Here is an 18,612-nt window from a genome sequence, read left to right as displayed (position 1 = left end):
TTGTCACAGCTGAGGACAGTTGAAACATGAACAGAAAAAATGCACATAATATTTTTACTGCTTCACATGTATTTCCAACAAACACAAGGCTCTTAGGCTGTATTTACCATCTCCTCAGAGAGTGCCTTGATGTATTTTTTGCCCATCTTTTTCCTCATGGTAAGTGAAATGGCTCTCATCTTCTTACTCAGGCTTCCTCCGTTGCTTGCTGCTTTGATTTGTACTGCTTCCCCAATGTCACTTATAGTCTCCAGCTCAGATATCTGTTTTGAAATCAAAAAGTAAGCAATAACTCACCACAAAAATAAAATACAGCAAGCTGCAGCAGAAATTAGAGGGAAATATTAAGGACACTAACACAGTTAGCATGACAATATTCAGTCATTGCCATTTTCCTTGGAAACTGTGTACCTAAACAGGTTTGCAGCACAATACTCTATGTATGAATCACAGAAAGAAAATCTATTTTTTTGTAGGTAATGTTGTTTCCCATTATTTATTGTCCCTAATATCAATAACAATTCAGGGAATTTTTGCAGAGGTCTTAAAAACAAAAGTGAGACATCTGTGGGTTACTTGTAAAGTGCTGGTTACGTTGGGCAGGCATCAATGTGAAGCGCACTTTTTTTTTTTTTTGTTGTTTTGTTTTTATTTTCACACCAAAGTGCCAAATTTTAGGTGTGATTCTCTTGGTTTTTTTTGTCAGAGCCTCAATCACCAAACAAATGCAGGTATACAAGTAAAGTTCTCAGCACTGCAAAATTTACACAAGAGCTTCCCAATGTTTTTTGCATAACTGTCATGGGAAAGTGAACTGCAGAAATTCAAAGTTTGGGTTCTACAGACCTCAGCTGAATCATCTGTCTTTGATATCGAGTGGTGCCTGAAACGGTCGAAGCTCCCAAAGCTGCTCGTGCGCTGCAAAAGAAGAGAAGACAAACCTTGACTCACTGCTGCTGCTTTGCTTTGTTCTCTTATTAAGACTTAAAAACTGTCAAGCCACCTGTTGGCGTTAAAAATCCCTCCCATATCAGTGGGCCATGAACTGCTGCATCCAGCTAGAAAGAAAATATGAGGTGGCTGTAGGGGAAAAAATAATTATGACTGTACAGGCAGAAGTAGAAAAATAAGTCAGAGAAACAATACTGCTTCAAATACTAATTAAGTAATGGATATGATTATGAGTCCTTCTACATCTGTTTCACATTACTTATGTATGTAAATAACCATGCATTATTTGCAGGTAAGAAAGACTTGTTTATGAGTTTCAAAAAAAAAGTGTCATCATAAATATGATACAAGCAATAGACTTGGTTGTGGTGGTGTAAATTGCGGCAATTTATACAATGTATTTTTGCAGCTGGGAAGACAATTTATGATTCTTTACCATCAGGAATGAGCAAGGACTGCTGAGGATTATGAATACATCTTGTCTACAATGCACACATTGAAAAGGGAGTAAGTAACAGAATTATCAGGCAAGCCTTCTACTTTTCTTATCAATTTTACAATTAGAAATTCTGATTTTTAAACATAGATGGGTACAATTTTCTGCCATGCTACAGCATTACTTGGCTTAACAAAGCTGCATCACCTGAGTTGTGCATTAGGAGTGAATGGATTGCTCTGCCTTCCTTCTAGTTTTAACTCTTTCTCCATGAAGATAAATGGCATGGAAAGGAGGGAGGTGGCACAGCAGATTTTGAGGAGTGGGGTCATACAGAAATACCTGCCAGACATGCTCAGGCAGAGCTGCCTGGCACTGCACTACCCATGGGGGCAAAATGCATAAAATTACATTGATGCCAAGCTGGGAGTCCCTTTAAGTGTGTCCCTAGAAACAGCCAAAATTTGGACATATATCCTCTCTACAGTGCCTTTAAGAGCTTGTTTTTATGTCTTCACCAATACTCACAGCTGGGTCTAGAATGGGTTGGGTTTTTTAAGTACTTCCCTCTTCCATACTAAATGAAAATCTTTAATGCAGTATGAGAGTTCTTGAGCAGGGCTCTCTATTATACATGAGGCAATATAAGCTCAGTCTATTTCTGAGTATTCAAAATCCCCTCTGGAGGAAAAAGACACTGAACAAAATAGTAAACCACAAAATAAATGCACTCTGTCTGATTTAATAAGTGATTTCAGAGTATCTGGGCTACAGCTTTTCCTGTAGTTATTAATCCTTTTGCCTTGCCCATGTGATTTCAGCCAAAGTAGTTCCTTGTTCCATTGCTTCCTTCCCCCACCACCAGCCACATGAGTCATATTTTCATCTCCCCCAGATTTCTAAAGCACCCACTGTGCACTCTTCACCTGGCATCTCCAGCTCCCTCCTTTTGCTGTCCATACTCACAAAAGCCTTGGGAGCTCCCAGCTTTCCTATTACAGAGTTCCAATCTTCTCCACCAGGCAAGAATGGCCATGAGGCAGCCTCAGGAGCAACAGAGATAGAACATCCTTTGGGCAACCAAAGAGGAGGAGCAAAGGACTGGTTTGGGAGCTCACTTAGTGCTGGCATGGACCTGCTTCCTGAGAAGTTAAGGAGGAATCCCTCCTTGATATATTTCCCTGTTTTCCCAAACTTATTCAGTAACCAGTTCTGCCCCCTCCCCCAAAAAATGAATGTGGACAAAGCAGTGGGAGCCTGAGCAGAGTCAGTTGGAAGGGAAAAGCCTACCCATATTTTGGCTCCATATTCTAAGCAGTGCAGCTTAAAAGAATAATAACACCTTTTTTTCCCCCCCTGCCCTATATTTCTGGGCACATCTAACCTGAAAAATATTTCCAGCCAAAGGTTATTTGAAGAAACTGACCCAGATTCGTGAATATTTTTGGACAACTATAATGACATTTACTATTCACTGAGGAGAAAATAAAAAAGAAAATAAAAAAATCATTTGTTATTGATCGTAAAATCTCTGTTGTCTAAACACTGTGGTTTGTTTTTTCTTACATTGTGGAACTGAAAATTACTATTTGAATTGTACATTTAATTTTATCTAAAATTCCCATATAAAGCTTTGCTATTAAGTAGATGAAGAACATCCTGTGACAAGGGGTTAGCTCAATAGTATGATATAAAAACACAGCCTTGAGGATTATGGTTCTATTAGACAGGATTAACACCTTTGACTAGCTTGTCAGCCCAGCCAAATGTGCCCTGCAGCACAGAGCAGGAGGGAGAAGGAAGCCTGGGATTCACAGCAACACTGGGAAGGGAAAGTATAAAATTGTCTCAGCAATCTCTAAACATACACTGACCTTTCTGTTGCATTCCAACACTTCAATATGTCTAGTAGGAATAAGTGTATATTAAAGTGCAGATGTGCTGGAAATAGTTTAAAGAGAACAAGAGGGAAAACATTGTTTAGTGTTGGTCTTACCTATAAACACTTGAGCACAGTTATTCTTTTTTGACCCTCGAAACAACCTTATATCCTACACGTGCAGGAGCCTGGGGCTATTGGTAGTGTACTTCAATGCTGCTTCATCCTTATTAAATATTAATAAGGGTTACAGGATGATTTCCACTGTTCTAGATAATGGTGTTGCTGCACTGGAGAGCACTGAATAGGGCTGCTTCAGCAGTTCTCTACACTAACTTTTTCCATTAAGTAATCAATAGGCACCACCTTTTAAAAATGTATCCAACCCCATTACACTGATAACAAAAAGCAGATTTAGGGGCTCCTGGCTGCAAAGGGAATGGGACTATTACTTTCAGTAGTGTCAGTCACTGCATTAGTGTCAGGGAACACCTACCTTGTGAAGATATGGACGGGCCTTATTTCCAGGTGAAGGGAAGCTTTTAAAGTAAATGCAAAGCTACTAAGAGAAAATACGCTATTGACTTTTGATACCAGGATTCAGCATCCTATAAAGTTAAGTGGTTTTCCTGGCTCAATTCATGCAAGAGCTACCCAGGGATATGTTAAGCAAATATGAATTCGCTCAGTAAAATCTAATGGAGGCATGGGCAGAGGGAGAAACAACTGTGTTTTCCCGCACAAGGGCCGATCAAATAATTTCTATAAATCAACGCATTAACTTTCATCTCTTCCCGCTCAGTATTCCAAACTAACATAATAGAAAATATCAAAGACACTTTTCAGTATTTGAAAACCTTCTTCCTTCTCCTATATCATTTATTCCCTGAAATCCAGGAATTTTAAATAACCCTTTTAAAGGGATAAGTGCTATGTAATTGTTGTTTATTTTAATTTGGACAGTCTGCAGTTGATTGTCTGGCTTGACTGTAAATAGCCTATCATTTTCCCTAGAAAATAATATGGTATGGTATGCAAATAGTAGGACAACAACAGGTTCTGCAATCCATGTCTTTATGTTATGAATGATCCTTCCCTTGTAGAACGTACAGGAGAACTAAGTTCTTGTCTGTGACAAACTAGTCAGAGCTTCCCTGTGTCTAAAAACAACCTTTGAGCCAAAACTGACTGCAGTTATCCTGATAAATAATCATTATGGGAGATATTCATCCCATATTTTTCTGTGGACAATTCACACTGCTCAGCAATGTGGTTGCCTGCTGTCATAAATTCTGGCCCATTATATTTTGCTTCAAGTCCTATTCAAAATATGTTTTAAATCCTGCATGTGTCAAAGGCTTTGTACTGACCCTCTCACACAAGTAAATCTCTTCAAATTCCCCCATGCATTTTAATTTTTAGCTTCCATTCATCCTTAGACTCCCCAAACCATGTAAGCTGTACAGGGGCAAACGTGGACACTGGAAGTAATAAAAAGGGAGCTCAGCATGTTGCTCAATTTCCTTGCCTGCCACAGACACTTGTCTTCTTCCCTCTTTTTTTGAGAGCAGATCCAGCAGCCCTCAGGAGAACAGCCTGTTCTTGCTGCTCTGATTGATGAAGATAAGTGGAGATCAGGATTTGATTCATTTGTTCTATTCCCTGATGGTTCTGGTCCCTTCAGAAGGAGGAGACCACTCTGAGAATGAAAGAGTTACCGAGTAGGGATGAATATTTCCACTCTGCTAGCTTATCTTCTTGCATAGATAATCAAAAGAATTGTCTCCTACTTTCCCAGATGGCAAGACAGCAATTTATAGCTTTTTGGATGTTCTGTGGGAAAAAAACCCCACAAACCAAACACCACGAAAAAAATCCTCACTTCTGTATAAAGAATGAGAATTTACATAAAAGATTAAGTGACTCTCCAAAGGGTAAGGGAAGCAACAGAAGAGAAAACATCATGACCTCTGTACCACAGGGAATTTTTCCTATTTACACATTAGTTACACATACAGAACTTCTGACCACTAACCAACACATTAATATAACTTTATAGCCCACATGAAACACGGCCTAAACCTTGCACTTCACCAGTCAAAAGCAATAAAAAAGATACAGCTTGTTCCTGCTAACTCAAATAGAGCAATCTACTGAAATGGCATTTTTAACTGGCTTAAAAATGACTCTATAAAAGGCTGGTTGTTATCATGGCCTGGTGTTCAGTAGCTGCATGGAGGTGGGGGAGAGAGGGGAGCAAAGTGGACCTTGAACAGAACTGCCACCACCAAGCCTCAGATCAAACACCCCAATTTTAACAGTGGAAAAGCACTGAAAAAGCAGAGCTGAATTTAAAAAAATGAGTTAATCATAACTAACACTCCTCCAGGTGAACAAACTGCACTCTCCAAAGTAAACACTGAGCAGCTGTTTTATCAGTGCCTCTAAGTGGTACCAGCCTCTGTCCCTCAGCCCTGACTCCCTGCTGACACCAGGCACGGAGTTCCCAGTAACCCAGTCAGGGTCACCACTAAAAACCAGCCTCCAGTCCTTCCAGGGGCACCTTGCCCTGGGCAGGCACTGGGGCAGCTGAGAGAAGGGCAGAGCTGCTATGGGATTTTTTGCAAGGTCTGTAAGTCTTCCCCTGGAAGGGGCAGCCATGTAGGACATCTGAGCAAAGAGGCATTTTGGTCAGGCAAAAAATAAAAAGTGCTGTGTTGATTAAACATCTTTGAGAGGGACTGAATAAGGAAGCAATTTAGGAAATGCCAGTCTTAACACTCGGAAAGTTTTGTGCAAGTGAGTATTGCAAAATGTGCAAGTGGAGGAGGAACCTGACTCCACTTTCTTTAAATGCACATTGACCCTGAGTTTTGAGCACCATTGTTCCTGCAGAGCACTCTCAGTTCCCAATGAGAAAAGTCACTCCAAGTGCTCTTCTGGCAGTCTGTCCAATTCTGGGAGTGTGCACACAGGTATTTCCAATAATTATGTAATTAAGACTTTATTATTTATATGACATTTAATTAAAAGTGACTTTCAGTGGCACACAAAACCATGAAAAGAAAATGACTTTAAAAGAAGGTTAAGGATGTGTGACAAACTCAGAGGAGCTATGAAAATGACAGCTAAGGATTTGGCATCATGTGCACTTCCACCTCCCTGCTATCCTTTTTCTACCCTTCATTTACACATGGGCAGAAACACCGAGGGATGAGCCTTGAAATCCACCCTCCACAAAACCATCACTGCCGTAGAGGGGAGCACTGCCTGAGTAAAGGCTGGTTAAACACTACATAAGCATCGCAGGCTTTGATCTTTAATCCCTTAAATACCAACATCTTTTCTCTCCTGAAACTTCCTCCTCTTCAAACCCGCTGAATTCACAGACGAATTCTCACATTTTAAAACCAAATCACCTAGCAGCTTCAATTAAAGTCCTTTCCCTGCTTACTTAAACAGCATGATTTTAATAATGCTGTGTGTTATCTAGGTCCTGACCTTGCAGGGTTTTGCTGGATTTCCTGCGTGAGAGAAATTACTCACAAGCATGTTTGACTAAATAAAGACAAAAATACATTTGCCTGAAGAGGGGCTGAGAAGAATCCAGCCCCAAAGGTTCAGTTTTGCAGGGACCCCCAGGCCTGGCCAGCACACCCACAACTGGGGAACCAGCATACACTGCCAGAGGAGGTGGGAATGTGGCTGTTCAGTGAAAGGTGTTCCTTCAAACGACCTTCCAGATGAAAACAAGATTAAAAAAATAACCTCTAAGCCACGGTCAAGTGTGACCGTCCCAAAAGCTCGTTTGTTCTTTTTCTGAAGAGTAAGCAAACTCCAGAAAGCCCTTACACGAGTTTCACTGCCCTACTGCAGCCTTACCCTTGACAACAGGTAATGACCAACAATAAGCTAATTCTAAGGAACTTGGGGGAGGGGGCCAGAAAGAGAGTTAGTTTTTATTACTTTTAAATGAGTGTTTGATACATCATCTTGGTTCCCCTGATTAATGTTCGCAGCAAACTCAGCCATTGGAGTTGTAATGTTTCTGCAAGCTTCCCTACAGCAAAGCCCAGCCATTAATTCAGTGGCATATGTCAGCTCAGCAGAGCAAGGTCACTCTTCTCTTTCAAGGGGAACCTTTTTAGAAATAATAAAACTGACAGAAAGTTCTTTTTTGCATGCTTTATGTCACCTGAGGTTGAGTGCTGCAGTTAATATCACAGAGCTTATAAACATTCCCATCTTCAGCAGTCTCCAAACCCACCGGGCTCTTAGAACCTCAACTTTTCTTTTTTTGAAGTAATATAGTGACAGCTTTATGTGGGGCAGATATACAGTATGTAATCCTAAATGAGTAAAAAGTAAGTAAAAAATGAACAAATCTTTTCTTGGGCATTTTAGAGGAGAAATTTTGGAAGACACTAAGGACTGCTGATGCTGCAGGATATTAGTGCTTAGAGAAAAAGGTATGGGATTAGGGACTTTATCTCTGTGGATGCTTGCATCTTTGGATAAAGGGAGGAAATTTTAAAAAGCACCAGTCCACCTTGCTTCCATTTCACTGCTAACTGACACTGTATAGGCATGTGATGTAAAGAGAGCCCAAACTTAATTGATCTATTATGGAATGATTTTGAATTTGTAAGTAAAGGTGTCCCAGTCATCTACTATGATAATTAATTGCAACTGGAACTTGTTTATGGAGGTACAAATATTATGGGACATGATAAACAAAATAACTAGCTGAAGAATAAGATCCAAACAATAGGCCATTCTTCCCTCTCATTATCTCGCTTCAGACATCCTGACTACACTTGATTAATGAATCCATAGTGAGATTAGCTGAAATTGCCTTAATGGAGATGCACTACAGTAGAGAAGCAAAATTCAGTGCAGTATTCATCATCAGTCACTGTGAATTTGAGTGCTTCATCAGATCTATCTGTCCATTTATTTAAATCATTTTTATATCGGAAAACAAAGCAAAAAAAGCAACAAAGAAATAAAATACTAGGTTCATTAGAGTGGCTTAACTTTTGACTCTTTTGAAATGTAGACTAGGGTCACCATTTTTGCTTTTTCTTGTGTCCTCCCTTGTCTAATGGCTGTGTTCCAATGTCGGCTTGTTGTCATCAACAGGCCAAATTTATCCTTACTGTCCAGTTAAAGAAAGCACACGTGGCACTTCATTGCAGCTTCTCAGGCTTCAAAAACTGGACATGCTCACACAATTTATGCCTGGGAATCCTAAATATGCTCCTGGGACTTTTGAACTTATAAGTTCAGCAAGCTTTTGGTTTTGTATGGAAGCTGAAAGAAGGTTGGCAGCTCAGGCTTTCCATATGATTCAGGAGTGTGTAAGAATCCCTCTTAGAGCACAAGTTATAATGTATTAAATTCCATTTTTGCTTTGTAGTGTAAGCTCTATAATTGTAATCCTAGGGGAAAAAAATCTAGGAATCTGAAGATATCATTCTGATTCTGTTCAGGTCACTCCAGAAAAGGAAATAATACAACCAACAGCTCACTGGAGTACCAGTAAGAGCATATGTATTCCCCTCTCTCCATTTGATTATCTCTGTGGCATAAATTGTTGTGATCATAGCTCAGTGGAAAACGACAGCTTCATTTCACAAAAAACAAGTGTTCCAGGTGTCTGAAGTGTGTTTTCATTCTGACACATGAGAAGAGTGAGACTGAGCATTTTCCCCCTCCCCTGCTCCAGCAGCTTCCACGAGAACCACACGTAGTAGAGACACCAGTAAAATGCTGCTCCTGAGGCAGCGACACCAGTGAGGGCTTTGAGGTGTTCTTTGAACCCCAGATTTAAGGACATATTCCAAATCCTACTGAAATCAGGCCTATCACTGCAAAGGGAACTCTACCAACTACATTATTTTAAGCTGTCTTGAAGGGGTAGGAAGATATTGCCTCTTTCCATTCCTTCACATACTGGCTAAAATCGCAAATACCAAGACATTTTCAAATAGTTTACCACAATTACCAAGATATATTAAAAGTGCAAACTCCATTACAGAGACAGGAAGAAAAAGATGTAAACATGCCAGTAATCAACATCAGAAGAGCCCTGCCACGTGCTTGTGCTAGAGCTGGATGGCTGCTCTACCACCATCAGTCATTTCATGCAACCTCTCCACAGCTTCTGAGCTGCTCTAACCATCAGTGAACCACGTCCCCTTTTCAGCTTTTTGAAGTGGTTTTTGAGCATTACATCTGATCTTAAAGGAGGCAGGGAGACAGAAATGCAAGAGCAAAACAGCGCAGCTGTGGCCAGTGAAACCACTGAGGAGCAGCAGAGCTGAGCATCCCCTTTGCACAGGTGCAGGCAGCAGAGAAGCCACGTGAGCTCGCTCAGCTGGCTCGGCCACTGTTGCCCCCTCCTCACACATCTGCTTTGGGCTGTGCTGTCACTAAGTGAAGCTGATTTCTCTGTCTCATGGCTGCGCCCTGTCAGTGACACATCTCCACCTCTGTCTCAAAGATAATGGTAGAGGGAAGACACAAAACTGCAGCATGTTTTCTGGTGGAGCAGAACTCCTCTGGTGTTTCTCCTCTCCCGAAGGAAGCCATGAGGAGCACTGCAGAAAAACCTAAAGCCAAGTACTCCAGTATTCAGGGACTCATGTCCCACTTGTCCTTCAACATACCTGGAAGAACAGCACACCTACCAAAGCTACCACATCAGGTCAGCATGGACAAGTAGGGGAACTCTCACTTCTTACAGCTCTCAAGGAAGTGACCATTCAGCACCTCATGGAAATCAAGTTCAGCAGTGTTAGCTTACATGGTTGTTCTTGGGAAGATGCTAAAAGAGATGAAGACAAAGAAGGGTAGGAAAAGGACTAAAAGAAGTCCTTTTACTCCTCCCAGAATACATAATGGTGCAAACTAGCAGGTCACTAGAGCTTGTTGCCAGAGAACACTTTTCAGCTTCAGTGCTGGGTGATAAGATAGAAAACCCTTTGCTCTTGAAGTTCAGCTTTCCAGAAAGGGGCCAGAAGATGTTATGACTGGCAACTAAGCAGCCTGAAGATTCTGTACAGGTGAAGTCATTATCAGATTTCTGTGTATCCATGGAATAAACTAAAGAAAGTATGGAGAGGAAAAGTAGCAGAAAGGTGTATATTGTGCAAAGTCAAAGAAGTAGCTTGCCTGAAGAAATCTCCAAACTTTTCCACAGGCTGGAATTTCACTCTCAGGTTTAAGAAGAAAAAAAAAATAGTAAGAACATGCTCTTGGGTGCACTTTAAGTGGAATAATTTTTTTTTTAAACTACAAGAGTTAGAGTAAGCATTAATACAGAAGAGATTTCACTTAGAAAAAAGATAAGTGATCATTCATCTTCCTGTGGAATAACAACAGGCATACAACACACCTCTGATTCATGAAGTTTTCCATTAGGATGGTTTCAAGGATATATGATATGCTAAATATTCTGAGCATATATAATCTGTAGCCTGGTGCCAAGCAGCAAGTGTTGAGCAAAACCACTGACACTGCCAATTTGTGGAACAGAGTATAACTGTTTCTAACAACTGGAGTAGCTCTGCTGTCTTTGTTGCAGCCTTCCAGAACAGAAAGCTGAAGGGATATTGTGATTACAGAGACCCAGAAGACTTTTTTTCCCCTTCTCAGGAGTGGGTATTCCCAGCAGGTTCTACCCATATACCAAGGGATTGATTCTCCTGGCTGAAGTGTTTGTGGCCACCCAGAAAGTGCCTTTACAGCTGCCAAGCGATGGCTTTATAGCAGCTTTTGTCTGAATTTATGCTGTGACATAGATTACTAGATGAATATGGAGGTACAGGAAACTGTAAGCCACATCCTCTGCCAGTCCTGCCCGTACATTTTTACAGCTTTTTCCCCAGCAATGACAGGTATCCTAACCAATGTTTCCTTTGGGGTATTTGGGTTTTCCTAGAAACACAGTAAGTAAGTCAACTGCTCTTAAACAACTCTTAAAGCATTAGGAGGCATCTAATGCTGATTTGTGTCACCTTGGTTGTTGTGCTATGTTATTTATCAGAGAGCACAGTTATAAATGCTGTGGCTGATAGTCTGGTTTCTAAAAATGCCTGGATAAGGTGGTTCAGGCAGACTTTTTGAAATGTTCCTACTTGCTTAAGAAAACAAACAAAACCCTGGATTTGTTACTGTAAGCAAAATGAATATTAATGTGTAAATATTCCCTTCAGAAGGTTGCTCTCACTTGTTTTAAAATATTCTGCTCTTAAGGATTAAGCCTGGCCTGTGAAGGAAACCAAGACAGGGAAGAAAAACAAATTAAATGAGTATTGTGCGAAGTTGACAAAAATGTCAAAAGATGCTTAATCAAGGGAACACACAAAATAAATCAGTACTGGAACAGGCCACAGATATAATTTTTCCATTGTAACAAAAGCTAGCCAAGAGTTTTGAGACTATGTTTTGATCAAAATGGGGAGTCTGGTCATCCTAATCAGCCTCCTGCCAAGGGCCAGGTCAGAGATCACTGCTCTTTCCCCACAAACACCCTGGACTTTTACTTCCTGCTGAGAAAAAAAAAAAATCCTCTAATTTCAATACCTTTCTAGAAGAGATATGTTAACATATATGTTAAGACACAACTTTCTGAAGCTGCTCATGAAAATAAAGAATAATTAGCTGAAGACTGTGAAGCATGATGATAATATAAATAAAGAAAAAATAGCAGAAGTCAGAGAAGCAGTGAGATGATTGTAGAACCGCCCACTCACACAAGGGAAATAACCCAAGGTTCACTCTAACCTTGTTCCAGTATTTTATGAAGCCTAGGGGAGACAGAAAACACCTTCTGAAGTGTCACCTGCAATCCCTGCTTTCCCCATCTCCACACACATGGTTTTTACAAGTATCATTATTTTTCTCTGAACCCCCCCCCCCAAAGGCCCACAGGTATTTACAGCATAAACCAGGTTCTTAAAAATACTTCCCAGATGTTGTCATCTGCTCCTGCTTATTTACCAGAGTTCAAATGGATTTTGACAAACAGTCTTTGCTCAAGAGGCAATGCACTAAAGCCCTTTAATGACAGAACTATGTGTCATCTTTGCCTATAAGCATAAATTTGCACAGCGGGCAGTGCGGTGAAAACAGCTTATCATCAACTCATCACCTCTCATCATTGTTAGAATGAAATGCAAATGGAAACCAACATCACTTCAGTCATGGTTGTGAAAATTAGCATCTGTGACATTAGCACTGGCTGTTTATTATGCACTTGAAATTTCAGGGGGAAAGAAAAGAATGTAAAACTTCATAACTCTACCAGTCTTTACCTTTGAAATAAAATTAAAACCTTCAGCTTTCCCCAGTCAAGGATAAATCCTAGTTAATATTTATTAACACTGAGCAATCTCCTCACTGCAGATCTTGTCCTACAGAAGTTTTAATTATGACTCAAATTATTTTTGGTGTTTAGGTTTGCTGTACCTATTTTCTGTTTTCTTCTCTTTCATAAGTATTCCCCATTGGAGAGGCATGAGCCACCATCTGAGACAAAAGTAGCACCAAAAAACTTGCTTATAGCATCAGTCTGCATTACAGGCTCCAAACTCCTAGGCAAGCAATAAACTGTACTAGGATAATCCTGCTGAAATCAATGGGATCACAGCTAATTTATTCATTTAAGTCAGAATCAGGATCAGGCCTTTTGTGAAAAAAATATAAAAAGGTGAAATTCTGGCCTCAAGAATATGGCAAAAATGTGCATTGATTTCAGCAATGTCAGGGTTTCATTTTAAGCTTATAAAAAGTAAAATTACTGGTATGAAACTGTACTAGGGAACAAATCTGCATATTGAAATGTTTCCTCCCGTTGGATTTGCTACTCTTTTCTCATAACCCCAAAAACAAATAATGGTTTATCACCTAAGTAAGCAAATATTGATTTAATTAGAAGATTGGACATCTTCTTTGCCTAAACGAAATGCAGAGGCATTGACCCTGAATTGTCTTACATACCAGAAGTAAGCTGAGTTCAAAGCACCAAGTGCATTTGGAAGCAGAATAAGGAAACAAAAACGTCTCAAACCTTTAGCATAAACATAGATCAGCTGTCATGTAGAATAATGACACAAGACTTTCTTCAGTCAAGCCAGAAAAAATGGCACAAAGTCGTCTTTGCTTCATGTTGAAGTGAAGCCAAGAACCATCAGGCAGTTCTCAAGTTTGCTGTGTCCAGAGGAAAGGGGAAGAGAGAGAGAGAGAGAGAAAGAAGCAGGTTCTGCCCAGCACGTTGCATGTGCTGGCAAGTGGGCAAGAATGCAGGGATCTTTTACAGATTATTTACACCTGGACAAATGTGTAAAACAGTGCAAAGTGAAATGCAGAATAGCTGTGAAGTGCTTCAATGGGGTTTTACGTGCATAGTGCTGCCTGAAGGGTGTACAAAAGAGAAGACTAGAACCTGTATAATTTGTTAGAGTGGTTTTGTCTTGCCGTCATTTTAGATCTGCTTCATTCCACTCCCCAGATTCACTGACATCTGCAACATCATAAGGCTCAGAGAGGCTGAAATCCAGGTGATTTCAGGACTCTTTCCTTCATCCTCCAAGCCAACTGCTCTCCTCCTCCCCAGCTCTCTGAGGGGTGGTGGGACAGACTGCACAGACCCAGAGCTGAAGCACATCTAGGACATGTGTCCTTTCCCTGCTCTGCCCGGCTCCAGGAATGCAGGAGCCACGGTGAGCCACTCCAGCCATCAGCGTGACCATGGACCTCAGGGCTTTGTGCAAGACCTACTTTGGCTGACCTCACCTGCCCACAGATAATTCTGCAGCTCTGAGCAGCCTCACAGTGTAAACCGAGCCCTGTCTCATCTGGCAGGAATGAAAGGAGGGCAGGCAAGGACTCCCTGAAGGGAGGGATGGGAGATGCACACGTTCTTTGTGTCTTACAAAACTTCCTAAAAGTCATTTAAGGTCCTGGATAGACAGATAGGTTACATCAGATAGGCTTGGAATAGAGAGCTTCAACCCTTCAGTTGGTTGAATTTCTTCAATATTAAGCAGGGTATTTTTAACCCTTAAGACTTTTCCTTTATAATTCAGCTTCCTGAGCTGTTATGCAAGGTATAAATGTGCACTAGTATGAACAGCTACAATGATAAACATTTGCAAAGGATCAAAATCCTTCCAGTATCTCTTTTGAATGCATTTCTGTCTCATTTCTCTCCCAGTTTTCTCTGAAATTACACCTGGTTTAGATGTCTTTTTGCCTAACAATGAATGTTTATTTATATAAACACATTCAGTAGTTTTATGCATATCCATGAATACACAAGAGTTTCCAGACATTGAAAGAAGTTATTAGCATGGCTGCAGCACTACTGAAATCTTGCTGAATGACAAAAAAACCCTGCAAAACTATTCTTTTGTGGCATAGATTAACTTTTTCATAGTGTACACTGAGAGCATTAAAATAGATTTTTGTCTATGCAGCATCTAACACATCTGCAGAAGTCTCTTAGCACCACAATAATAAATAAGGCAACTGCATTGCACATAGTGAACAGTGAGATATTGAACCTGAATTACTCTTGCATTGGTCATTGAATTGCCCACCTCCATGAGGGGTTTTAAACAGGGACAGCAAGTTGCCTTGAGAAAGGCTTTACACTGGCCTTATGTGATATTCATTAATCTTTATCAAAAGGCATCAATTCGTGCCAGTATTCTTCACATTAGAAAGTAATAAAACCAAAAGGATTTAAAAGAAAATATTGGTGAAACACTCTAATTAACACACAAAAATTCATACAGTTGTGATAAAGACAAGTAGTCACGATGGAAAAGATTCAATTACGTAAAAAGATCTTTTCGGTGTCCTCTTTGAGGGTCTAAGGCTGCAAAACTGATTTTCATTTAAAATGAAAACCAGGCCTTATAGCTGTCCACAGGTCTGTGTGGATGTTTTGGAGACACTGGGATGTCTCAGTGGCCTAAAGGCAAGGTGAGGTAGCCCAGGACCTGCCCAGTGGCAATGGTATCATGCCACGTGAGCATGAGGAGGGACCAAATGTGGCCAGCACAGAGCAGGGCCAGCCAGGACATGACCCACAGAGGTCACTTGTGAAATCCTGTAACTTCTCCAAGAGGTGAGGACTTGTGCCCCATCTTACCCAACTCAGCATTAAGCAACTTGAGGATTTACGTTGCTTCCCTGGGACGAGTTTTGAAACGTGCTACAAAGAAAGATTCCTGTTCTGTGCAATGTGGGGCTGTCTGCTCCCCTGCCCTGATCGTGAGCAGCACATCCAGCAAAGGCATTCCCCTTGTGGAAAGTGTACACAGTTCTGTACAAAAGTGGGCCTTTAGAAACAAAAATCAGACTATTGTTAAGGAATGACTTATTTTGGAAGAGAAGAGTGGCCAAAACTGGGCTGGAATGGGCTTTGTTTCCCTCTCTTTTAAAACTTTGAAAATTTTAAAGAGAGGGAAACAAAGCCCATTCCCAGGATCTTCTATGGTAATTTTTTGTTTAATCAATAATGTACTTAGATATTAATTATAATTCTTCCCTGCCATTAAAACAGGGTATTATGAATAAGCAGAAAAAAATGCATACCAAGACAACCAGCGCAATGCTTAAAAAAAAATTAAAATGTGGGGAAAAATAATATCAAATCATTTCAAATCCATTGAAAAAGCCATTAATTCTAACTGTTAATGAGTCATGGTCTAAAATTGCAAGCACAGTCTACAAAAGCCAATGCAGTGTGAAACCACAAGACCTCCTTGCTGAAACAGTGTCTGCAGTAATCTCTTAGGACACAGAAGTCACTGAGGGAGGTCTATTCCCAAACAATGAGAAAGAGGATCAGTAAATTGGGAAACAACAGTTGAAAGCAGAGAAATACTAAAAGAGTTTTCTAATGTCTTTGGTAAATTTTCATCACTGACAAATGAGGCAGAAATGGAGGCTGAAGTACCCCGGTTGAGCAGTAGCTGTTGCACTGCAGACTTGCAATACTCTACAATACTTTTACAATACAATGCACAGAGGTAATTTTGCACTCAATCCAGTGCAGAGACTGAAAAGAAATTTCCAGCATTGGACACATCCTTATGCATCTTGCAAAACTCTCACTTCCTTTCTTACAACTCCAGATTGTGGAAAGCGTCCAGTGTAGCACGTTGTCAGTTTGCTTAGAGTATTTATTTCAGGCTGATATTTTAATGATTCCCAGAGAAATTAAGATGACAAGCACTGACTGCCAAGTACCCTCTTCTCCTGTGGTTATGGTGATGCAAAAGCAAATTTATTAAAATAAGGGAAAAAATGTATAGATTTTCTAATTCTTCACCGATTCTTCACTAATTCTTACACCCCTTTCTGGGACATCATTGGTTTATCACAGATGAAATGGAGAGAGGGGATTTTGGGTGCTCATCTGCTAAAAGACCGATGTAGAGCATAAAACTACAGAAAAGGTCCATCACTGGAATTCATTAGCACAGCTATAGCAGCTTCACAATGATGATTCCTTGAATTGGCTCTTTACTATTATAAAGTGAGCGTATGCAGACAGATTCCTGAGATTATAGCACTGAGGCAGTTGCAAGCACATAAGAAAATCCTGAAGTTAGGATTTAAGAGGAAACCCTCGCATTAAAAATTGTTAAGAATTCCTGTTATTATTATTAATTAATGACAAAACCATGACATTCTTACCTTTGGTTTTTGGCTTTTCTCCTTCTCAGATGCGTTAGATGGTTTTCTCTTCAGCATGTTTAACTCAGTAAATCCACTGGAAGTGCAACTGCTCTGAATTTGTGACCAAAGTGAGTGCAAGGGAAGGCACTCCGGACGTGTGCATGGGTTATGCAGTTCCTTATTCTACCAGGATGTGACTTCACTGGGCTGCCTTGTGGCATGGGGCAGCAAACTGAGTCCTTCCTTTGGGGAGGGGGTGAGGAAGGAAGGGAGGAAGTGACGGGGACAAGAAAGGTGCACCAAGGACAGGAGTTGAAAATTAGGGTAGGGGTCAAAGTAGAAATGTTTTGGACAGCTTCAAGAAAATAATTCTTTTTTCCTCTCTCAATTTTTCTCTCCCGAGCCCTATGGCACTAAGTGCACCTTTATTTCCACCAGAGCTGGGACTTGAGTGTGAAGAAGGTGGGCTGATATTCAGACGACCAAGAACAATAATATCAACTATTATTGATACCAGATGTGAGCTACACTGTGGGTGTAATTGGCCCCTAACTCCTCCATTCCTCTCTTGGCTCTCCAGCAATTCAATAAAAGAAATGAGATTAAAGGTTGCTGTTTGGTAGAGAAGGGAATTATCTAAAGCCATCTTTTTCTTTTGCATGGTGGAATAATTTTTTGCCATTCATCACAGAACTGAGACACCCTGAAACAGCACTTTTCAGTCCTCCATTTTCCTTGATTCACTGAAAAAGTCACTGGGAGAAAAGGCAAGTCTTACAGAAGACTTTAAACAAAGAGGCTGAGGAAAATGACAGAGATCCTCTACAATGTCTTGGAAACCAGCCCAAAAGCTAAAATAAAATGGAGCTATTAAAAGAGCTTAAATTCCTGCGTCATTTTCCTTGATTTATTTTTTATCTTAGAGAAGAAAACAAGTCTTGAACATCCTTAGTAAAACTTATTTGTTGTGAATCATAGGCCGCCAACCTTGAAACTATTAAATGTTCCCAACATTTTGCTGAGCAATGGAGGCAAATTCTCAGTTTCAACCCCCAAATTTTCAGGGTCCTCACAGAGCTTCAATTAAATCTGAAGTTAAGATTCTATGTAAAGGAAATGTCTTAGTAAGTTGCAAGAAAAAGGTTCAGGAGTAACTGTCAAGAAAAAAGCTGTGGTAATTTTTTTCCAGAATTTTGTTATTTTTTTCAAAATTATCTTTTCCTAAGCAGCCTTAATTCATAATTTTGGCATAAATAAAAGCTATTTTAAACTACTCTTCTACTATATGAATATTCCAAGGAGGGATAAGACATGCTCATCAGATGAATTCCCATTTTGACTTGCTATTTGGACTTCTCTTTAAATGCTTAAAAGAAGTTTTGAGGGTTTTTGGGTTCTAAAGGATGGGCAGCTGGATGGACTGAGACTGACTGATGAAGGAATAATTGTTATACACTAATGGTATTATGAGGTTTTCCTTACCAGGTCCTCTAAGATGGGGATTGGTAAGAAGGGGAGGAGGAACTGGGGTTAAGGTACTGAAATTTTGTCAAATATAGGCCCAAAAATCTCTGGGTTAGTGGGCTGCAGTGGAGTGTTTTGAACCTCAGCCCATGAAGCCTCACTTCACATTTTAATTAGAACAATA

The 18,612-nt window shown here is 40.3% G+C and overlaps 1 protein-coding gene across 1 annotated transcript in view; it reads right to left on the bottom strand.

Moving 5' to 3' along the window:
* Window positions 1–17,163, bottom strand: part of SAMSN1 (SAM domain, SH3 domain and nuclear localization signals 1) — a 34,299-nt gene extending 17,136 nt beyond the window's left edge. Inside the window, exons 1-3 of the mRNA XM_063150056.1 lie at window positions 16,983–17,163; window positions 847–918; window positions 108–263 (exon numbers count right to left, since the gene is read on the bottom strand). Coding sequence (XP_063006126.1) covers window positions 108–263; window positions 847–918; window positions 16,983–17,039 — 285 coding nt within the window. The 5' untranslated portion in view covers window positions 17,040–17,163. The remainder of the gene's footprint in view (window positions 1–107; window positions 264–846; window positions 919–16,982) is intronic.
* Window positions 17,164–18,612: the final 1,449 nt, after the last annotated feature.

The sequence above is a fragment of the Melospiza melodia genome, chromosome 2 (genome assembly GCF_035770615.1).
Source record: "Melospiza melodia melodia isolate bMelMel2 chromosome 2, bMelMel2.pri, whole genome shotgun sequence".
NCBI classification, from domain to species: Eukaryota; Metazoa; Chordata; class Aves; order Passeriformes; family Passerellidae; genus Melospiza; species Melospiza melodia.
Note: the sequence above shows the minus strand (reverse complement) of the source record. Positions and strands in the feature narration are given on the sequence as shown.